Below are 24737 nucleotides of genomic sequence, written 5' to 3'. Positions count from 1 at the left end.
CTTCTGTCAGGAGGCCAAGGTGAAGAGGATAATGTCTAAAAAGGAGAGGAGGGAGAAGAAGATGTTCTCTTCTAAAGATGACGAACACTTCCTTTTGAATGGAGAAAAGTTGACTGACCGAAGAGGGTGAGGATACGCACACATCCACCTGATCAGCACACCTACAGTGGTTTATCAATGCTAAATGTGGGCTGAAGATTATATTATCTTGATCGCTGTGTTCCTCAACATCCTATGATCACACCACTATTGTTTTAAAATATCTAAAGGAAAATTGTTGTCATTGTGGACATTCAAACACCGAAAGCATTCAGCTGCTAGTATGTTTTTTAATTTAAAAAAAAGAGCATGATACTTTTTCAACAACAATATAGGTTGTGTTACAGATCCCCACAAAACAAACTGTGACCCACTGTTGGGTGGCTCCTTATGGTTCCCATCATTGTAAAGGGAATATGCTCAGTGGCCATTAGGCCTACTGGTCAAGTGTGTATGGAAAAATATTTACAAATCTTCACTCGAAATAGTGCAGTTATGTCCAACTACTTGTGTTTGTTTATACAGTATGTATGGTAGAACTTCATTTGTTGGCACTGCCAGTTATTAACTCGAAGAGCCCTTCCTCTTGAGGATAGTGGAACTTGTGTGAAGAGGAAAACCTAAATTTATCACCTTATTTTGGCAAGCAAGCGGGAATTCCTATACAATGGCTTGGCTGTATGGGAAAATATGTCTCATACATAACCCAGTCAGTGCTATTTAAAGTTACCTGGTTATTTTGAATGCCAAAAATGTGTGCAACAGCCTCTTTTTAAGTTTGCGCGTCTCTCCCTTTTCCTGTTTTTCTCTAAAGGTCTCACAAGAAAACCAAGGAAGACGAGAAGGAAAAAGAGAAGGAGAAGAAGGACAAGCCGGAGAAGGGCCACTGTTTCTGGGAGAGCGTGACCATGACCATGAGGCAGATCTCGCCCTCCAAAAAACCAGAGAAGATGGAGGGCTGGGAGCCGCCTCGCCTGGAGAACTCAAATGAGACAGAGACTGAGAACCAGGAGGAAAGCACAACAGAGGACCAGAGTGAGAGAGGGGACTTTCCCGTGTCCCTCCCCGACTCTCTAGGCCTCCCCTTGGAGCTGGCCTCCTGGGGGGGCCGGGGTCTGGAGGAAGACTCCTCTCGCTACGCCAACCTGTCGGACTCCAAGGATTCAACGGCCGCTGTCAGGTGGACGGAACGCGCCAAAGTCAAGCTGGCCGGTATCAGCAGGATGAGCAGAGGGATTGTGTCAGAGAGCGCATGGGAGGGCTTTAAATAGTAACCACCATTTTAACCTTTTGAATACCCCCCCTCCCCTCCTCAATAAAGAGGATGAAGACCTGAACCAAATATCTGCTTGTCACTGTAGTCTAGTCCTGGACGAAAACCAGTGTCAATTTCAACTGGTATTGTGACACTGTAGTCAAGCCCTGAGCATTTAATATGAAGTTTGTCCTCATTATTTTAGCGTTCAAACCCCTCGAAAACAACATACGTCAAGTTTTAACAACGTTTTTTTTTTTTTTTTTGGCAGGACTGCCGCTTTTGAATCACTGACATGAACTTTAAATTACGACATATAAAAGCCTTAAACTACTGTACCATTTTACCTGTGATGAACACTGGCCTGGCATTTATATATTTTACGAGGAGAGTGATTTTTAAATAATTAGTGGGGCTGTCGGTGGTAGAGAATCAAATGAGTATTATTCCTTCATAGGTCATGTTAGTTTTCACTTTCTGCTTGTCTTTGCAGTCGCAGCATCTGAGTGGAGAATGTGAGTGTCTGAAGCCTTAATTTGTACATCCGCTAGGGGCTTCAAATCTGTGCAATCATTATGTCGTTTTTGGGTATCTGGAATATCAGTGTGTGTGTGTGTGTGTGTGTGTGTGTGTGTGTGTGTGTGTGTGTGTGTGTGTGTGTGTGTGTGTGTGTGTGTCTTTGTGTGTCTGTGTGAGTGTGTGAGAGAGAGAGATATAGAAAGTGAATTTGTGGGTGTGAAAGCACAATCACAGTGGTTAAAAACAAGAGTCGAAGTTCTGCTATTGTGTTGACAGCATTTGGTATTTGAAAAAAAAATACTGTTACATACTGATACGTGTTTTAATCTGATGCTGAATCATATTTATAAAAAGCCAAACTCTGTGTACAGCGGTGACTTATAGTGCCTTGTATCAATAAAATTACATCATGTGTTTTTGCTGTGCATTTGAACTAGAGCAAATCATGGTCGGAGGGGGCACAAAGCTGCTGTGTTCATCACAATGTCTATGCAGGTGCGGGCGGGTCACCCCAGCAATGCTTCAACCAATCAAGACTCTTCAAAACCAGTTTGTCAAGATGTCCCTGTATAATTCCCTAATGCTGTTTTCATATCTGTATATGGTATAGGACTGACACAATGTAGTGTAACGTCATACCACCGGTCTTTGCTTTTCTTCTCGTTTTTCTCTTCACAGAAGTGTGTACACAGATACAGGTGGACTTCCAGGGATGCCTTCTTTATCCCTGTACTTATTCCCCTAAAAGGCTAGCTCACATTTTTATCCAGCAGAATAAAGATTTAGTCTGACAGTCTGGCTTTACTTCTTTCAACACTTCATACAGTCTGGAGTCTAAATATATACGCCTTGATTTACTGGACTTTGCTATCGCCACATAGAAGGTTTTCACTCCTACAGTTTGCCAATAACAGTAACTTACGAAACTTCCTAAATTCTTCATGATAAGCTATTTAAACCTGGATAGACACATGTATTTTGGATTACCACAGAAATAATTTTACTGATTTTTTTTTTAATTAGCACATGAATATGGCAATCAATCTTTGGTTGGTACAGTATTTCAATTTTCCCAAATAATTTTTATCAAAACATTTAGACATAAAGAAGAATACTAATCGCAAAACCTTGCTTCTGAGTTCAATTGAAGTATTTAACCTTACTGTTTTAAGGTGGAAAGATATTGACGTCCAAATCGAGGGAGTGGAAACCAAAATAAGATATTTTATACTGATAATAAAATATAATAAAATAGCTATAGACACAAAAAGATATAGCTACAAATATTTGGCCTAATGTACTGTAGTTTACAATAAGAAAAGTAACACATTTTTCGATTTTTTTAACATTTTTATAGAGCTAGTCCCTGTCCAAAAAAAAATCATGATAGTAGCATCACGTATATTGGAACAGCAAAGAAATATTACAAAAGTCAACGTAAGGATACAAAACTTTTGGTTTTCCACCATCATAAATATTGTTTTACATTTCCTCTCTTTCTTGACACACTCGATTGGAGTATTATTTTACATAATGTTTCTCTTTCTGTCACTCCAAAGTACACAGAGCACGGCAAGAATTCACGAAGGACAACATACAATATGTAAACATAGACTCAAAACAGGACAAGCTTTCAGTTAAGTTAGCAAAACAGAACAGAGCAATAAGCAGAACAGTCTGACCCCATTAAATAATTCCATTAACATACAAGTCATCCTATTCTGCCACACTGTATCTATCATCACTTACCTACCATTGACATGCTACAACTGCTTTCTTATATAAAATCCTTGCACATATTCACATCACATTAACATAATATTTCCACTTTCTTCTTGTCTTTATCAAGAGGACAAACATTTGTGCGTAAGAAGGAAAAACCCTTGAAAAGTTCCTTTTATATTTTACCCATCACCAACATTTGCAAAAATCAATACACACACACATACCTTTAATCTTTCCTATACAGTATCTTACGAAAACATTTGTGCGTAAGGAAGTTAAGACATAAAAAAAGTCATCTCTTTCAGTTCAAGCCCTTTGTATTTGGGTAAACGACATCAAAGTATCGGGTCTGGAGGGAGGGTAAACGGACACTTTTCCTTAAACAGCAGCCTAGAGGCTTTTAGAACTTGAAGAGGTCTATAAAGTGTTGCGGAGAGATGGGCATGAGGCAGGTGTCTGGGTCGATGGCTGTGCATGGATGGCCACATTCCTGGAACACAGTCAACAACCAACAATGTTAGAAAACAAGTTAGTTTAGTTAGTTAGTTCAATATTGGGGAAGTTACGATGCAAGTGAGATGTATGCAATACTAAATCAAAATGGATTGGAACGCACAACTAGTTCATATTTAGAAATGACTTAAAACGGCAATAACAGATTATTTTGGGGCCTCTTTGGGGCAGCTGAAAAAAAAGCTATAATTACCTCATACAAGTAGGAATTTGATTAATTGTTAAAATCGAAGTGTTGATTAATAATGCCACTTTAAAATTACATTGTGCCTGTTGTCATTGACACATTTCACTTGCTTTTACAAAACATTTAGAATGAAAAGTCAGAGGTAATATAGAGCATGGTAAACATCTCATATATACTGTATATATACTGTATATAAACAGTATATTTCCACCAGATGTGCCAAACTATGTGACTTAATTTTGTATGTTAACTAGTTACCTGGAAAATAGAGCCATCGTCCAATTACAACACATATAAATACATATAAGTGTAAAACTGTATACCTATTTATTTGCTTCCGAAAATGGTCTTTTGTTTTTGATTGGACTATTGCACTACAGATTGAATTTTTCACTATATATAGGCTATATATCTAAGATGTTTGCACACAATTGCACGCAGTTATCATTGTGCTTAATTTGGATACAGCAATAGATGAATAGTTTGAAACCAGCTGGTAGTTACTAAGAACATGGAAGGACTGATGGATTTACAAATAGCTGCTGCAACCTGATCCTGCATGCTGCTTTAAACAAAGAAACATTTGTTAAGCTGCTCGACAACAGACCAATGAACTCAATATTCAGGGAATCTATGAATCAACAAATACATAAAAGAAAACTGGGGTCAGAGGTCATTCAAAAAGTCAGCAGAACGACTGTTTACTAAACATGCCTTGAGCAAAAGCATGATGCCATCGAGTGAAAACAGAGAACAGTACACAACAAAGCTTAACACGTGGAAAAAGAAGAGTTATAAATCAGATCATCTGGGAAACACGAGACAAACTGCCAACTGAAAAAAAAGAAAAAAAAAATGAAATGCATGATGGGACAGAAAGTACCTTGAATAACAAAGCCAGGTGGGGATCCTTAAGAAGACCCATGGAGAAGGGGCAGGAGGGAAGGCAGATAAGAAAGGAGAGGGACGCAAATAGTGCCGAGGGTTAAGAACATTAGGGAGCCAGTTAAAGAGGAGAACAATATCAGGGCAGTAGGGAGGGACAGATACTATAGGAACAGCAGCTACAAATCGTTGCTAAGAAGTAACAAACTTTATATAAAGGAGAAAATTCGATAGGAGATTTCAGGGAAAGCAGAGAAGTTTTAACAGATATGGCAGCCTTTCCTTGACTATATAACAGTACTGAAGGGACCTACATGACACCAAGTTGACTTTTTATTTTCTGTTTAACATTTGCCTCTAGTCTAAACAATGTAATTGGAAGTCCTTGGAAACCTGTTAAGTAGAGTTTGTTAGTTGTTTATCTTATTTTGTCTTTAGTTTGTTGTTGTTTTTATGTTCCTTTTTTCAGGGTTGTGTATGTGTGTGTGTGTATGTCCTAAAAAAATCCATAAATAAAGGATTTCCAAAAAAGAAGTAGGCTAACAAACTCAAACTCTGTGATATTTTTCTTTCACATGGTTTGAGATCAAAATTCATAAAGGTCAAGCGAGTCCTTTGTTTGACCTCTGACTACTACGTGTATGAGCACATGGGTTCAAAGAGTCCATTGCATTTAGTGGATGTCAAGGTTTATAAGCACACATTACCATCAATGATAATGTTTGCTTATGTGTGGCTTGATTGGGTCCTGCTTCTGAAAATGGAGAAATGTTTTAATGTGGCCTTCATTACTGTATTTAATCAAAGTAGATAGGTGACGTCAGTTGGTTTTCAATTTCCCAGCAAGCCAAATATTTACAGTAAAAAGATTTCTAGGGATTTCAACAGTTTATCAGTGTGAGAGAGGCCATGTGATTGGACATAAGTGCCTCTGAAAAGTGCTCCAAACCGAAATGGATGTTTTGTCTCTTCGGGATAAGGTAACACTATGTTCTGGTACAAAGTTGATACACGATTTGATAGACTCTCATGTCTGATCTACATATAGAGTTGAAGAGATATCACGCCTGTGAGAAACTTCTCTATGAACAGCGCTGGTTTAATTCCCAGGCTTTTGCTTGCCTTCTACTAATTTAAAAGTACACAACACTGAGAGGCTGCAATTCATATTTCCAGTGAGTCATAACATAAGGTGTTTTCCTCAAATACACAAATGTTGTTGCAGGCCTGTTTGCTTACCTTCCAGAAGAGGATGCTACAGTGTTTGCAGAAGTGCAAGGTGTCGCCGTAATGCTCCTTAATGGGATAATGTTTCTGCAGGGTGAAGTACATCAGCTTCCAGTCTACGGTGGCGCTATTGGTCAGGACCAGATTCCTACAGAACTGCACACAGATGGGAGGAAACACACAGTCAAAAACACCATTTAACAAACTGTATACAAACAATGAGGAGATAGATGTAAGGGCCATTTGTCATTAACAGCAATCTTGAGTGGGTGTGTATAATATATGTACGAGAAAATGTTTGTATGTGTGGGAGACAGAGAGAGAGAGGGAGAGTGAGAGTGAGAGACACAGAGAGAGAGAGAGAGAGAGATAGAGAGAGAGAGGGTGAGAAGGAGCTCTGCCAGCAAAGTGTGGCAGTTCTGCCCTCTTCTGGTCAACGGGGGAACTACTTAGCATCCCACTGAGGCAACCATCTCTTAAGATGCTTAACCATCGACTACTACTAAGTTTCAAGCATGTCCCTTTTGAACTCATATTCACAGTCACAGACGGAGCTGCGAATAGCCCTCGTCTATGTCCGAATTAAGTGCAGATGTTGCTAACCCACCTGTTTGTCTGCGAAGTGAAAGTGGCAGAGGTTCTTCCACAGTATCCTGTTCTCACTGAGCGCGTGCAGAGTGGGCGTGGCCTGTCCCAGGTTAATGATGTCATAGGCATCCGATAGATTGCAGAGGACCTTGTTCTGCATGTGTAGCGGCAAGTCGTCGAATGACATGCCAATGCACACTTGCTGAGGAGATATTTAAGAGCAACACATCAAATCAGAGCTGGTCTGACTCAGGTGATACATTTGAAGTATTCCTACATCACATGTAGAGATTTTTTTTTTAGTTTTTCCACTGAGAAAGATGTGTTATTATTATCATTCATGCACAGTTGAGCATTAAATAACCACTTCTAACACATTAGTGGTCATATTTCATGTTCCTCACTCATTCAATTCAGCTTACAAGTGCTGCACTTGCCATAATAGCGGTCACATTTTTAGATCCCCTTTTAAAAGTCACATTTACATACAGGCAGAATATGCCCAAGGCAAATTTCGAAATGGGCTACACACATGCCAGACATAAACACTGATACACATTCATTGGTACCTTGGGGATGTGCAGGTTGTTAAGCTGCTGCTGCCATTTGTGAATGGTCTCCAGTCGGCACATCCAGACGTTGACATTGCCCACCAGGATGCAGCGGCCGACGTGGATAGCCAGACTGTGCAGTGTGGAGCTCAGGTCCTGCAGAAGATTTTTGACAAGCCGCGGATTGTAGTGGTCCTCTAAAACTATAGTGGAGAGAAATTTTGTACAACAAACAAACACATAAGACAATAGAAAATAAGACATTAACAGGCTAAATGTAACAACGTGTAAATAAATTGTTTCTCTTTTCTACCAGTGAATACCTATGTAAGGGAAAAGAAAATGCAAAGAGTGAGGGTTCATTAGAAAAAGAAGACCCACAGACACTCTTAGACTACAAAAAAAAAACAGTTGGAAAGAATGATAAAAATGAACACTACAGAATTTCGATAACTCAGCCATCAATGTTTCACAAAACACATGTGGCAGACTAGATCTGTACTTTTTGAAACCACCATGCAACACAACACCATAATGATGGACCACTGTTGTTTTGTGGTAGGGCAATCTAAGAGACAACATCTTCTGGTTGCTCTAAGCCTTAACAATATGCAAAGAAGTGATCTTTCTGTTCAATATATAACTACTTGTTCTAACACGATAAGAACCTAAATTAAGCATCTGGGGCCGGTTTCCCAAAGCCTTCGTAGAGCCTTCTTAACGCTACGTCATTCGTAACCCCTACGTAGAGTTCCTACTTAACATTTCGCCTGTTTCCCGAAACGTTCTTTGCTACGAATCTCTTTCGTACGTCCTACGTTGGTAAGGTTGGTCTGGAGCGCCCGCAGAGCCTTCTTAGCTCTACCGTAGGGATGTTTCAGCTCTCATTTGTGTCATTTAACTAATAAATCTGACTGTATTTCATATCAAACGGACACAGCGATGACTGTATTAAATAACAAACTGTTAAAAACGATAACTGTATATAGCGTAGGGCTGCACGATATTGCCCAAAATGATTATCACGATTATTTTGGTCAATATTGATATCACGATATTTTACCACGATTATTCAGTAATTGTAGTGAGTAAAATATTTTTATTGGATTGTCACGTAAACATAACAGCGCTTTCATATCCATGTGATCGGCTATGCAATATTACTGATAATGTACATATATTTGCATAAATATAATAAATATTTACCTGAAGTCAATGCATTTCCACAAAGAAAATATAAATCAAAATATTGCACCAAAACTTTACTCAAAATCAAATCAACAGAGCACTGCTTTAACTTTTCCTTGTGCTACATTTCTGTTGAATAACACATCTTTGTTTCCTCACCTGACCTCATTGCATCTCCTAAAAGCAAAAATATAAAATATTTTACTCCATTCATTGTACCTGCATGATGGATGTGTATAAAACTTGATTTTGAACTAAATAAAATTGTGCCCACAATGTATAACTAAAATAAGTATATTATGAGCTGCGCCCTGTCAAAATAAATCACAACCTATATGGCTCTACTATGTCGGAATTTAATTTGAAAGGACGGAGACGGGAAGTGGCAGGTAACACTCAGCAACACGTTAGTTAAATGTTGCTGCCTCTCATGCCTTTACTCCCAACGCGAGGTTTCATCTTCGCTTCAGGTCGTGTGTACGCTGAGGCACTGACTGTATGGAGTTATTAGCAACCCTGGGAGCTTGTCTAATAACTGGAATAGTCATTGCAAACCCACTAGGTTCTTATGTAATGAAAACGTAGTTCAATACGCCAGCAAATAGGAACGACCAAGGATACGAACTAGCAACGGTGGAATAGTCTACTCGCCCAGCTAGACTGCTTCAGCTGACTGAAGGCTCCGGCTCAGCTGTTAGCCAACATGCTTAACCAGAGCTCCATCTAGCTAACAAAGCATTATTCCCCAAAATCTATAACAATTCACGGAGAAAATGACTGCCGAACATTTACATGGCGGGCTGCAGCCTGAAGCAAAACGTACTCACGTCGTCTTGCTGGAGTCCTGTCGGACATTAACCATGACTCCTGTGTTCCCTGCTCTCCTGATACATGCAAAGACGTGTTGAAAAAGTATTCCATTGTTTTCTGAACGAGTAGTAGCCCTGTTTGTGGACTTCTATCCATCAAAACTATGACGTAGGTCCTTAGGTGACCCGTTCGCTATACATTATACTCTTGACAGCGGTCTGTCTGGCTGGATAACAGACCTGGCAAAGTGTCATGTAATAATGGGTTATAAATCCGGTCCCACACAAAAAAAGAGACTAACAAGGGGATGTATGTGATTTCACAAGCGCAGATGTCTGCTCTCGCTCGCGCGATAAGCAGCAGCAGCAGCTTGCTTCTTCGCGCGGCTCTTGGAGTGCTTTCTGTCTATGCGGGCAGAAAATTGTTCACACTTTGGGGGCGGAGCCACTGGACTTTGATTGACAGCTCTCGGGGAACCTGGGGTTGCCAGGTTGGAGCATGAACAGGCACATGATCAGCGAGTGGTTTGGGGAGGGATTGATTTGCTTCGCAGCTGAGCACACATTTAAAATATCGCACATTCATGTACACGTCATCGTGGGAAGCCAATATCGTCATCGCGATGAAAATTCGATATATTGTGCAGCCCTAATATAGCGTACATATCACATTTAAAGTAAGCTATATATGTTAGCAGAATACCATTCACTCTGATTCACAAAGTGTTCAAACTATAAGTAGCCTACATAATCATCTAACTGACTTGACAATCAGCATTAACTGATTGGATGCGATGTCCGTCAATATGAAAATAGGCTACTTTATACGTGATACACTACAGCCTACAGTCGGATCGTTTTTATCAGTTTGATATTTAATACAGTCATCGCTGTGTCCCTTTGATATGAAATACAGTCAGATTTATAAGTTTAATGACAAGTGAAGTCCCTGCGATCGCTGTGGCATCGCCAGAGATAGGCTTGGCTACTACAGACCCCCACATTTCCTTCCGTAAGCACCATGCGTAAAACGGACACGAGTGACATCCCTGTTGCGCATGGAACTGCCACAAGTCATTCATGAAGAAAATAATTGCTGGAAACAATCTTAATCTCCTCCGTTGTTTCTATATTTTTCTATAGCCTAGGCTACCTTTTTTAAATCAGTAGGCCTATAGGCTAAGGTAATACGTTTGACCAAGGTTAACACTAGAACCATCGCATTGTGTTCCACACACTGTAAAGCTGTCAGCTGAGCCGGCTCAGCTGACAGCTCCGCAGTGTGCGTCGGATTCTCCGCCTCAAAACATGTAAACGTGTGAAAAAATTAATGAATAATCAATTGAAGCTTACCTTAAAATAAGTGTGCCATGTTACTGTTTATTGTATTTAGGATTTTAGCTCATTTGGACGCTGTTTGGGCCGTCTGTTTTTATTGATATAGGCCATTGGCGATATTCTACTTTCAGTTTCCTTACTGACCCACCACGAAACGTGATTATTGTTCTTAAAGATACTTAGATTATAAAGCAAGAGGTGTTAAATAAATGTTTCGGCTTAGAAGGATTTCTAGTAATCTTTTATTCGCAAAGACTTGTCATGCAGCTTCGCATGAAATAAGCAGGAAATGGAAAATCGAACTCTGAGCCATCGATTTCAGCACTGGACAGCGTCGTGTACGAGCCACGTAGGGACTGTTTCTTAAGAAGACTCCTAAGAGACCGTTCGGGAACCACGACTACAGAGGTAAACAACTTTGGTAAGTCATAACGTAGGAGTCTTCGTAGCGCGCTAAGAGATGACGTTATCGGGAAACCGGCCCCTGAGCAACAACAAGGTCTGACACCAGAAGGAGTTCTACGAGAATGTCTGCCTGTACAACATGTGTCCACTTATTCAATAATCTCCATCTTTGGTCTCCTTACCCTTTCGTACAATCTTCTCCAGGATATTGAAATAGTTCTTCTGTGCAGCTCCACTCAAAGAGGTCAGCTGGGATCTGGCTATTAGCTGGAAAAGCTATGGAGAGACAGAGTGAGACAGTTAAGATGAAGAGTACAAGTCATACGGCTGTTCAGATTCAGAAAATCTTCTTTGACGTGGCTCAACATACAAACAGGACAATGCACTGATAAGCAGTCATACAACACAGATTTCTGCGAGCAAACACAGTGTGTATAGATCTTAATAACAAGTAGCCCATAAAGATTAAAAACTGTAAAAATAGACAAGATAAAAGCTGTCGATACGGGTAAAGTGACAGTGCGTCAGGGTTAATTTGTCCATTGTTTATTTAAGCTGTTTATGGCAATTGGTATGAATGAGTTATTGTGTAGGTTTTCTTGGAGGGGGACTATTTATTGTGTTTCAAGTGGATTCTAAATCAACGTGTGTGTGTGTGTGTGTGTGTGTATGTGTGTGTGTGTGTGTGTGTGTGTGACCGTCATTGCTCACCTTTGCAACATAGTTGAATCTACTCAAGTCCTGAATGGCACTGGAAAAGTCTAGACGGTTGAGGGCTTCACCGAGTGTGCAGTATCCATGTCGCTGTGTTGTATCATGAAAATAAACACACACGTACATTTTGACAAAGAATTATTTAATTTAAATAATTATCATATATTTTTTTTATCAACTGCAAATAAATCCTCAATGTGAAAATTCAAGTAAACGCTGCAGCACTCACTTCTTTTGTGCTCCCTTTCTGCACGTAGATCCATTTATCCTCAAAGACAACTAGACAAGGGGAAAACAAGTTTGCAATTTAAGTGTCTTTAAATATACAGTATGTATGTACTTAATATCAGGTTGACACAATACTATGAAACCCTAAAACATTTTTTAAATTAATAACTTATTAAGTTAATATCTTGACCTCACAAATTATAATGACCAGTCATTATAATATGTGATTGACCCAGGACGTTCAGGTGGTTAGCTCTGTTTTATCGTTCCTTCCCCCTTCTGTGTTATCATCCACAACGGATAACATTAGAGATATTTACAAAGGATGGTGTTGTGCTGCAAGTATAACATGTCAGACTAGACTGAAGCTGAGCTTAGCCCCAGGTCATGAGGGTGTGACCAGTTAGACATAAGGAGTAGATGCCATATAACCGTTATACAACCCTCTGCTTAAATGTCCACTCGTTGGCTCACACAGATGCAAGTGGCCCCATGCTCTACAGCGAGTGCTTCACAGGGTTTATATGCACACCTGACCGTGGATCAGAATATGTTAATAATCTGTAATGTTTCCTGGCATAATGGTATAAATACAATATAACAGAACATATTGTGTGTATCCCAGAGATCTAACAAAAAAAACTTGAACAATATTTGTTGTGAGTAAAATCATCCAGTAATTTAAGCTGTCAAATAAATCTAATGGTGGAGTATCTAGTAGGAATATTTACCTAGAAGAGTTCAATTTAAAGTGATGGATGAGAGGTCATAGTTAAAGCCCTGAACTGTTTTGTGGGATGGCTGAATGGGATTTGTTTTGTTAACACATCCCAAAAACATTAACAATGTAGTAAATTGGTCATAGATGTGAAACCCAGCCATCATATACTATGCTGTCAGCTTCAATTTGATAACAACTTGTGCCTAGCAGTATTTCTGCTCTGCTGCCTTTAATTTTCCTACCACAAACTCTTCTCTGAGCCATACTAGTGGTTTGTGTGTTTTCCTAAGACTCACACTGAGATTTGGTTTTATTGTTGTAGAGGTCCTTTTTCCGCTTTGTGGTGGCGAGCTCGCACACATCTCCAACAAACAGATTTTCTTTGTTGTCACTGCAAAGCCTGTTAAAACAGAAAGGAATTTGTTAATAACAATGCACACGAGTATGACCAGTGCACATGAAAGACAATGTAATTACAAACCGCTGTAGAGATCTGCTGCAGCATCCTGGCAGCATCCATTATTTAAAAAAAAAATATTTTACTGATGTCCATATTTATCACTCTGTTGCATGGCATTGTGGGTCCTAGCTTAGGCAGTTCAACTGTTGCAGTACTTGGTTTAACAGGTCATGCAAAAGGCAGAGAGGGGGTTGTAGCCGATTCAGTGGTCTGTACACTGACCATGGTCTCTGCCGCAGACCACTGTGCCACCACCAGGGGGTGCTGGAGGTACTGGTACGGACCACTCAGCTAGTGGCACGGACCACTCAGCGACCACATACAACTGGTCATGACCACTAAGGACCAGTGGTCCTTGCCACTAGGGGCGCTAAAGCTAGTGGCACGGACCACACAGTGACTGCTCACTTGTCTCACTTTCTCTTCATCTCTGTACATGGCTGTAATAGCAATGCTTTTAAACAGAGATCCATTGACTCTGCATTTATGTCATTATTGTAGCACTCTCTGATTTGTTTATAGCATAACTGAGGAAGAAGTTTAAAAAAAATTAAATCAAATAAAAAATCAGATATTTTATTGTAATTAGCTTATGCTGTACTCTGACGCTTGGGCACACACACACACACACACACACACACACACACACACACACACACACACACACACACACACACACACACACACACACACACACACACACACACACACACACACACACACACACACACACACACACACACACACACACACACACACACACACACACACACACACACACACACACACACACACACACACACACACACACACACACACACACACACACACACACACACACACACACACACACACACACACACACACACACTCACTCACTCACTCACTCACTCACTCACACACGCTACTCTAGCACGGACCAGTCAGAGACCATATGCATTATGAGTCAGCCTGACCATGTCCTCAGTGAGGAATTCACACTATTGCCCTCCGGGCGGCGCTATCTTTCAATCAGGGCAAGAACAGTGAGGTACTCACACTCATTTATTCCTGCAGCCATCAGGTTACTGAATGATCACAAGGGTCAGGAGTAGGATGTGAGTTGAATTTGTGTGTTGGACTGCTGTTTGTCTATTTATGTTATTTTCTACCTCGTACTGCTTTTTATAGTATTTATTCAAGTGATTTTTTACTGCGAACTGGAACTGTAAACTAAATTGCCCTTCTTGGGATAAATAAAGCTTTTTCTGATTCTGATTCTGATTCTGATATACCACTGGTCATTACCACTAGGGGCGCTCAAGCAGGTAGCACGGACCACTCAGCTAGTGGCACGGACCACTCAGCGACCACATACAACTGGTCATGACCACTAAGGACCAGTGGTCCTTGCCACTAGGGGCGCTAAACTAGTGGCACGGACCACACAGTGACTGCTCACTTGTCTCACTTACTCTTCATCTCTGTACATGGCTGTAATAGCAATGCTTTTAAAAGAGATCCATTGACTCTGCATTTATGTCATTATTGTAGCACTCTCTGATTTGTTTATAGCATAACTGAGGAAGAAGTTTAAAAACAAAAGAAGAAAAAAAGTCAGATATTTTATTGTAGGCTATTAGCTTATGCTGTAGGCTACTCTGTCGCTTGGACACACACACACACACACACACACACACACACACACACACACACACACACACACACACACACTGGCGCAAAAAGTGGGTATGCTCTATATGCGGCGCATAGAAGTAGAATGATTGCGGAGGGATGAAAAAAACATTTCAAAGTGGTTGAATAAATAAATACACAGAGTTTGCCAACCGTTATTTTATTTGACCGATTGTATTGATTTATCACGGATTGTCACTGCAGTTTTTAACGTGTCACCTCAAAACATTTTTTTTGTTGAATGGTGTGTTCTGACCAACACACCTTAAGTGAAGGTCGATATTATAGCAGATCAGCGCCGAAACCACACACTCAACTGCTTTCTCCACTATCATCATATTTTGCACTGTTATGTTCCAGCGCACTACTGAGTTGTGTGTGTGTTGTGTGTGTGTGTGTGTGTGTGTGTGTGTGTGTGTGTGTGTGTGAGAGAGAGAGTCTGTGTGAGCGTGAGCACGAGATAAACTATGGGTGAATAGAGAGTGTAGGCTATTTCTATGTTTGATTGATGGTTGTGTAGCAATAATAATCAAAATCCGTTTGCCACAATCTTAAAACTCCCACAATCCTTTGCTCTCACATCAGCATATTTTCAAAAGGAACTGCTCCCCCCAGTTGCTACAATCTGATTATACTTGGATAACATCAGCAGCATTCCCTTATTGCTGAATCAAATGTCAAAGTATATTAATATTGGGTCACCCATGGTAGGCATACTACATGTTTGAATGCAGTTGATCAAGATTCGAGATTCGAGATACGAGAGTAGCGTGTGTTTGTGTGTGTGTGTGTTTGTGTGTGTGTGTGTGTGTGTGTGTGTGTGCCCAAGCGACAGGGTGCAGCACAAGCTAATGTACTGTAAAGTGAGCGATAACCGAAAATAAAGTAACCAGCTTCTCAAGAATCAGTGGGCTCATTTCGTCCAACTACCGGTAAAAGTAAAGGGTGTTACCCCCGAAAGAGCATCGGCCTTGGTGCAGGAAAGGTGTAGGCTAACGTGTTCCTCGACTAAAAGTAAAATATCTGACTTTTTATTTTTTTTAAACTTCTTCCTCAGTTATGCTATAAACAAATCAGAGAGTGCTACAATAATGACATAAATGCAGAGTCAATGGATCTCTGTTTAAAAGCATTGCTATTACAGCCATGTACAGAGATGAAGAGAAAGTGAGACAAGTGAGCAGTCACTGTGTGGTCCGTGCCACTAGCTTTAGCGCCCCTAGTGGCAAGGACCACTGGTCCTTAGTGGTCATGACCAGTTGTATGTGGTCGCTGAGTGGTCCGTGCCACTAGCTGAGTGGTCTGTACCAGTACCTCCAGCACCCCCTGGTGGTGGCACAGTGGTCTGCGGCAGAGACCATGGTCAGTGTACAGACCACTGAATCGGCTACAACCCCTGCTGAAAAGGCAGCAAATGCCCAAAAAATTCCTCTGGTCAAAAATAATAACGCACCTTATGAGACCTCATGTCTGATCTCCGTTGTATTGTAGGCCTGCTTGGTTGGCCCTGTTATTTTACTGATAAGATAGACACATTGCGGCAGCTCACTCAACTGGACGTACTGTATGTTGACATGGGGGGCTTGAATTGTCTCCAACTTCAACATAACATGTAACTGCATGTACCAAGATCTATTTATCTGTAACTACACATTCTCTAATTACCTTTAACCGACTGATCAAAGGGCTGGACTGGGCAGGTAATTGACTCTTCATGCATTGATAATCCATTGGCTGATGTTGAGCACTATACCAACTAAGGGAGCAATATTTGGCTCGGCTGATTTTACTGGGAAATAACCTCCTAGAAATGTGCAATTAGCATTTGGACTGTATAACTATGATCCCTATTTATAATTTTTTGAGGTTTGAAAGATTCAATGTTAATTTATTTATTTTCCTATCGGGCATTTCCCCCCCTGAAAGCACATCTGTAACCTGTACTATTGTATTTGTAGTGTTGGTGGTTTTTACACCATTTGTGTGCCCAGAATTCCCATTTAAAGAGAAAGCAGAAGGACCCCTGTTGTGCATCTCAAAATCATACTCTTCTAATTCAAAACAGATTGATTAACAGGCCTTGTTCCAATAAGTGGTAAGACTTGGAAAATGGTATTTATTGAAAGAAAAATACATGGGCTATGTTCTGTTCGTAGGCTTCCACCCAAATAATCAGCTACAACCTGGGTCATATCAACACACATGGTTTTTGGATTAATATTAAACATTAAAATGTTTACCGAGGCATAAATGAAGGCATGGCTTTGCCTGTCCGACTGTGAAGTCGACAGATCGAGAGTGAATTAGCTCTACAGTAATCCCTAGTCTCTATCCATTTATCCAATTGCACAGGCATACACACACGCACGCACAGTGGACTGTCAATATGTTACAGTGAATTACAAGCGAGGAATGCAATAGAGCTGGTACTTTCAGGCAGAGCTGTATGCAGAGCACCGGCCTCCGTGGAGCCAAAACAATAAATCACACAGCAGCAGGAACATTCAGAGGGATTTGTGGATATTTAAACTATATCCTGAAAAACATGAGCTAAAGGGACGAGGGTTGATTAGGGAGTGAGCATGAACGAAAGGAAGAAAACAAATCAAGTACTGGGCTGACATACAGCTGTTAGATGCAATTCACTTAGTATTTATTGCTTGATACGTCAAGTGCAAGAAGACTTAACAACTGATAAATAATGTGTCACAGATGGACAGTAAAGTGATGGTCCCAGGACACTACATTAGAGACACAATCACACTGTGTACCATGCCAGTGGTCCATCATAATGCTGTCCTTTCTTTCTGCCAAACGTACTGTACCTCCGTCACATGAGGTCACTGGCCTTTCTGAGCTGCTGGCTGCAGTTGGAGAGTGACCAGTTTGAAAGATGACATCATTCGTTATGGTCTGATGTTGTGTCCTTTCACTTTTTGTGAAGACGACTGCTGATCAAGCTAATGTGTCACTGTGAGGTAGTGTTGGTTGGGTGATAAACAGAGAAAGGGCCACACTGTGACATGAGGGAGATGTCACCAACCGGTGCTGATATTCAGCCCTTAACCCATTCAGTGCCAGCAGTGACACCTATTGCATGTCTGTCTGTCAGTCCAGGGAGAGGGATCCCTTTTAGCCGCTGTTGTTCCTCAGTCGAGTCAAGGGTCTATGGGCAATGGGCATATTGTGCCATATTGTGCAGGGACTGTGAAAAACTGATATGATATGATTTGATTTGATAAATCCAACTCAGAGATAAAAGGTAGAGTCAGCGATTCTGGAGAATGCTTGTTGCAATATTCACATTTTGTCAAAATCAGTGAATATCTCCTTGTGATCTTCTACCTGATCTTGACATGTGTGATGGTGCTGTTCATACATTGCATTAACCTAAACTTAGAACTTAAGTGTATTTGTTCTTATTGTGTAAACCATAGCACTGCAGAAACAACCAGCAGTCAGTGTATCAATAGCTCTGGTCCTTCCAAGCAAAACGAGCGACCATGTTTGGCTGTAACCTCAATTAACGTGTTATTATTAGTGGAAGAGGAGGACCCATGGTGGAAGAGGCTGAAGCTTGCTGAATAGTTTCCAGAGTTATTTATTGTTCAGGAGTCTTAAGTTAACTCCTCACGTTGTAGGTCTGGACCTTTGATCCTTGTGAAGTCAGAAAGGTTAGTCACATGGGTTGACTAGTGAACAACTTGAGTGAAAGCTACTTTGAGCTAATGTTTGTTGGCAAACCTTATATTAATTAGTTAAGGTGCTAATTGTAGGTCCATAGCTTCTGTCTGATTCACCAGAAACCTCGCAATAGACGTTATATGCAGATAAAGGCACAAAGTAATGAAGTCTAAGCCATGCAATGTTGCCTATAAACTTAAAGTATAACTAGTGAGCCTCTATGCACCACACAAACCCCCCGACACACATGTTTTAGGAAGTAAAAACAGACAAATAGATGAAAAGATTATTTGGCATGCATCAAAGGCAGACTGAAATAGCAGAACATGGCTTTTAAGTTAAGCTCTTTTCAACAAACAGTGGTCACTTAATTCTTTCAACACACTAAACACCCTCGGGAGGGATGATATTATTAAAACAAACAACTGGTATGGTTTGAGTTTGAAGTTATTTGTGGGTGCTCCTTATTAGAAGAACTGGTAGTATGTCAACAATCAAATTCCCATCTTCAAGCAAAATCCCCTGAGATAGGTTTTACATGCTGGACCAGTTGCAAACATCCAAAAGTAACTCAACACGACAGAGACTGTACAGTAAGTCCAATATTAACTTTCTGTGCTGATCTGGCACTGTGCAGAAAAAAAAACATGCTTAAAAATGTTTGTATTATTGTGCTTTTAGTATAATCTGGAGGCTTTTCCTATTGTGCCCTGGCATGCGTAGTTGGTGAAGTATCACACAATATCTAACAGCATTGTTTTCCTGAAGTAAATTTAAGAAGTGAGACATAAGGTGGGATTCTACTTGATAACCATATTCAACTCATCCTATCCCAATACAAAGTCACTCATGGTTAGTAAGTCAGCAAAAGATCAATTAACCCTAACCCTTTTAAATAATGACAGATGGCTTGCCAGGTTAGGTCAGTGTTAGGCATACTGAGTAACAACAGATTACATATTACAGTCATATGAAAAAGTTTGGGAACCCCTCTCAGCCGGCATTATAATTGACTCTGCTTTCACACAAAAAAGATAAAAGTGGTATGTCTTTAATTTACCAGGAACAGCTAAGTACTGGGATGTTTTCCAAACAAAGATTTTTTGAAAAGCAGTATTTAGTTTTATGAAATTAAATAAAATTTTAAAAACTGGCTGTGCAAAAATATGGGAACCCTTGTGGTCTTGCTGATTTTAATGCATGTAACAGCATGTAAAACTGAGGACTTTAAACACAAAATTGGTTTGATTATGTTGTTAAGCCTTGAACCTCATATAAAGGTCTGTTTAATCATGAGAAAATGTATTTTAGGTGCCTAAATGCAGGTTCCACTTCTCTTTGACTCTCTGCAGAAGTGAGACAGAATGCAATCATCAAAACAGCTCCCAAAATATCTTAAAAACAAAGATTATTCATTGTCATGGTTTAGGGGAAGGCTACAAGAAGCTTTCCCAAAGGTTTCAATTGTCAATTTATACTGTAAGGAACGTTGTCAGGGAATGGAAGGACACAGGCACAGTTGCAGTTAAACCCAGGTCTAGCAGACCAAGAAAAGTACAAGAGCGGCATATGCGGCGGATTGTGAGAATGGTTGCACACAACCCAAAGATCACCTCCAAAGACCTGCAAGAACATCTGGCTGCAGATTGTGTATCTGTACATGGTTCTACAATTCAGTGCAATTTGCACCAAAACATCTGTATGGCCGGGTGATGAAAAGGAAGCCCTTTCTGCGCCCACGCCACAGATACAGTTGCATGGAGTATGCAAAAGCTCATTTAGACAAGCTAGCTTCATATTGGAAGAAAATGCTTTGGACTGATGAGACAAAAATTAAGTTATTTGGTCTTTATAAAAAGCAGATGTTTTGGTGCAAATTGCGCTGAATTGTTGAACAATGTACAGATACACAATCTGTAGCCAGATGTTCTTGCAGGTCTTTGGAGGTGATCTGTGGGTTGTGTGCAACCATTCTCACAATCCTCCACCTATGCCGCTCCTGTTTTTTTCTTGGTCTGCCATGCCTGGGTTTAACTGCCACTATGCCTGTGTCCTTCCATTTCCTGACAACGTTCCCTACAGTCGAAATTGACAATTGAAACCTTTGGGAAAGCTTCTTGTAGCCTTCCCCTAAACTATGACAATGAACAATCTTTGTTTTTCAGATCTTTTGGGAGCTGTTTTGATGATCCCATTCTGTCTCAATTCAGCAGAGAGTCAAAGAGAAGTGCAACTTGCATTTAGGCACCTAAAATACATTTTCTCATGATTAAACAGACATTTCTATGAGGTTCAAGGCTTAACAACATAATCCAACCAACTTTGTGTTTAAAGTAATCAGTTTTACATGCTGTAACAGGCATTAAAATCAACAAAACCACAAGGGTTCCTATATTTTTGCACAGCCAGTTTTTCACATTTTATTTTATTTCATACAACCAAATACTGCTTTTCAAAAAATCTTTGTTTGGAAAACATCCCAGTACTTAGCTGTTCCTGGTAAATTAAAGACATACCACTTTTAAATTTTTTGTGTGAAAGCAGAGTCAATTATAATGCCGGCTGAGAGGGGTTCCCAAACTTTTTCATATGACTGTACTTACAACAAGATTGCATGACTTGTTTTCGACAAGCCTTTGTTCTTTAACAGGAGACACTGACAAAAAGTTGGCTCGTGTAAAGTGACTCTCTTGAATGTATCATATACAGTAATCAACTCTGACTATTGCCCCTCTGGCAGAAACAGGTTGATACTGTGGGATAGACAATCACCTCATCAAAGACTCTCTGCTGCAGCTCAGATAAGAGTTGATTAAATTATATTTCTTTATAACGCCGAGTAGCTACGGCCTTATCACAGCAATTCGGAACTTTACAAAACTGTTATTATCATCTGACTTCCTGACACATTTGTCCTTTTCCCGTAGGCTTTCCTACCAATGGTCACTGGTTGGGTTTCACATCTGGGCATCAAAACAAATGATAGCTTAATTGTCCGAAAGAATAATAATAAATAAATAAATAAATAAATAAATAAATAAAGGAAAGCAAGTAGCAGTCTAGGGTTTCAAAATATATGATATATTTCGATATATTTGAGGCTTTTTCGAGGCTGGCTGATATCTCACTAACAAGTAATTCAAGGTGAGCCTCAGCAGTCTGTCACCTGTCAATCATTCCAGTCTATCTTTAAACAGAGAAGCAGGGCTAATTACAGTAGCAACCAAGAGCTGGACAATATAGTTAAAATCAGTAACATAATGTAACTTAAATTTTGCACATATAAAATAAATTTAATGGAATTGGTGGCATATACAGTGAACTTTTGTTCTACTGCCACTCAAAAAAGGTAAAACTCAATATGTAAAGCTCTAATTTTCTGAATCACATTTACGCCGAATCATTTCTTTTGGACAGTAGAACAGGTTGCAAGACTCACACCTTATGAACATGTAACATCACAACATGATAACCACTAAAAGACAATAGATGTTTATATCGAAATGTGGGATATGTGCTATAATGCTTGATGAATGAATCTAAGCACTGCATAAGAGAGAGCAGGCTACTGAAGACTTTATGCAAAATACTACTTTTGTACCTGAATGCTTGTGACAAATGGTGTGATGAGGATCTAATACAATCTAACCTGATGAAGTACTGACTCATTCAAACCCTTTTAAAAGGTTTGACACAGTAGAACTATCTCATTTTAAGTAAATATTGCATTGTCTTACTCTTTCAAGTCTATCTCCCCGATGTTATCTTCCAGATCGTGTTCTCCATACATGATAATCCTCTTCCATCCGCCATGCTCTGTCTTTGTCCAGCTCCCTCCTGGCGACCTCCAGTCCTGGCCTAAGAAAGGCATCTTACCTGGAGGGCTGGAGGAGTGGACTGTAAGCCACTCCAAAAACCTGGAGGGTTAACAAGTAAGTTGCAGGATGGTAGTCTTTGGGCTCTTGGTTCTGTGGAAGCAAATACAGACTATAATAAGCAACCACGTTTAGAAATAAAGTCACCACTTAATACTTATTGTGAAATGTTGTATTGAAAAATTCAGAAGAAAAAAAATTAAGTGTTATCTCAAATTCTAATCAAGTCAAAAATCTGGTTGGGTCAAGATAGATCAATACAATTCAGACATCAACATTCAAGATATATTCAAAACGTGAGCATCAGAGCCATTGAGAACAGTCTATCCAATAGGTGACATTATGTCATTTTATTCAAGACTAGGACATTCAGACACATTTATCTAAATTTGTGAACACAGTTCTGAAATGTGCACTAGCCTACTTGAAATGACCTACTGGGCTTTTAAAAGAAGAATGTAAACCACATACATTCAGCTTTTCTAAATATGTCAATGCTGTAAACCTAGTGAGATTTTATTTTCTTACTGTTCAATTTTCATATCAGATTATTCTAGGCCTATGACAACTGCCACATAAACAAGAAGGCCATTACATTAAGAAATGGTCTTTATTGAGCCTGTTTCCGCGATATTAGGCTACGGATACACATTTAGACTATGCAAAATTACTTAGGCTACTGAGCCAAATTGCTTTTGTCAACACACCTGACAACGACAATGACGCATTTATCTTGAGCATTTAGAAAAATAACAAGTCGTATTGGCGTTTAATGGTTAAAAAATTAAGAAATTACGAGCTGTCAGTCGGTTCGACCTACGCATATTATCATTTACAGGAAGAAAATCATGACACTCAACTAAACTGTCACAGAGTTGCAAATATATGTTTTAAAAACATTAAACAAACCTTAAGCGCCTCCTTAGTTGTGTGGTCTCTTTCTGCCTCTGCTTCTTGTCTCTTCTGCGTGTTGAGCTGGAAATATTGACGGAAGTAAACACAGTACGGACGCGGGGATTCGTGTACGCCCCCTTGCTGCCCTCTGATTGGACGAAACCTCAGCATTAATCTTGTTGCTACGCAGAGTCGCGTCGTTGATTGGCTAGCCACGGCTGTCAATAATTTTCTTTTTTTTATCCCTTCTGTTTTGTTAGGGCTTTCTTCTACACGTGACAGAGCACTGCGCACATGCACTTGTGTTTTGATTTTGCGGTGAAGGATGGGAAGAGGACCACGGGTCAGTTGTGTGAGTGATAATGTGGTAAAAATATATAAAACAGATACAATCATAGAGATTTAAAGTGCTAGGCCTTTATAAATAACATATTTTATCAACCACTAGGCGAACCTACAGACATAGAGTTAATGGTGTTTTTATCTTGGTCAGTGTTCTGTTGTTAAGGGATTTTCTGGTCTTTTGAATGCGAGAAACAGGCTTACCAGAAGTCTTACTATGCAAATTCTAAGTTACGATGCAGGTATTTCAGGTGTCTGAATACTAAAATGACAAAACTTATGAACATTATTCTTTTGAAGCATGGTCAGGAATGTGTTTTACATAGGCTACGTGTGTAGGCTGCAACCAAGTTTTCTCAATTCTTATTATGCCTGAGAATTAAATTGCTATATATTCATCTGTTGAAATTTGGATATAAAAGCACCTGTAGACGTTTTATAACAAAGAAGAAGAAATAGATGTAATTTTCAAGGGTAGGCCTATTTAATGAGGTTATTGAACTTTTTGCCAAAACCACATTAGACAAATGATAACTCAGAGCAGTGTATTTTATGTATCTTAATTAAACTAATTTAAATATCTTACAATAAGGTTAAAGGCCATGGCACTGCATTCTTGTTTATTTTATCTCTATTCTGACATGTCAAAACTTGTACTTAGAAAGTTTCAAGTCAAGACTTCAATGAGTCCAGACTACAGTAAGATCAGTTGAGTCCAAGTAGAATTTTGAGTAGCCTCCAAATGTTTGTAAAATAAGTCTTAATTAAGTGAATAGCCTCAAGTCTACAACAAGTATGCATGTTCATCTGTGACATAACAAGGTCCGAATAGTGAAATATTGTTTTAGTGGCAAAGACAAACATGCAACATATTAGCAATTATTCCTTTATCAACTGGTAGCCCCAGGCTCAGAAC

At 39.8% G+C, this 24737-nt stretch overlaps 2 protein-coding genes across 3 annotated transcripts in view; one reads left to right on the top strand and one right to left on the bottom strand.

Annotated features, from left to right (window-relative positions):
* Positions 1–2121, top strand: part of LOC307265889 (testis development-related protein) — a 15074-nt gene extending 12953 nt beyond the window's left edge. The window contains exons 3-4 of the mRNA XM_080047720.1: positions 11–126; positions 854–2121. Coding sequence (XP_079903846.1) covers positions 11–126; positions 854–1310 — 573 coding nt within the window. The 3' untranslated portion in view covers positions 1311–2121. The remainder of the gene's footprint in view (positions 1–10; positions 127–853) is intronic.
* An 885-nt stretch (positions 2122–3006) lies between these two features.
* fbxo25 (F-box protein 25) lies at positions 3007–23551 on the bottom strand. Of its 2 annotated transcripts, XR_013845354.1 has the most exons (11): positions 23495–23551; positions 22448–22678; positions 13189–13292; positions 12173–12222; positions 11941–12033; positions 11412–11505; positions 7508–7692; positions 6958–7140; positions 6363–6506; positions 3733–4028; positions 3007–3695 (listed from the first exon to the last, which is right to left on the bottom strand). XR_013845354.1 is itself a non-coding variant. In XM_080047386.1 (10 exons), the coding sequence occupies exons 2-10, from the start codon at positions 22579–22581 to the stop codon at positions 3939–3941; spliced, it is 1077 nt and encodes a 358-aa protein (XP_079903512.1). In that variant the 5' UTR covers positions 22582–22678; positions 23495–23551; the 3' UTR covers positions 3007–3938. The 2 variants fall into 2 exon arrangements, 1 of the variants encoding a protein (XP_079903512.1); XM_080047386.1 differs by having other exon boundaries at positions 3007–4028.
* Between the last annotated feature and the right edge of the window lie 1186 nt (positions 23552–24737).

Source organism: Ammodytes marinus (genome assembly GCF_949987685.1).
Source record: "Ammodytes marinus genome assembly, chromosome: 19".
Classification (NCBI taxonomy): Eukaryota; Metazoa; Chordata; class Actinopteri; order Uranoscopiformes; family Ammodytidae; genus Ammodytes; species Ammodytes marinus.
This window is presented reverse-complemented; position numbering and strand designations above follow the sequence as displayed.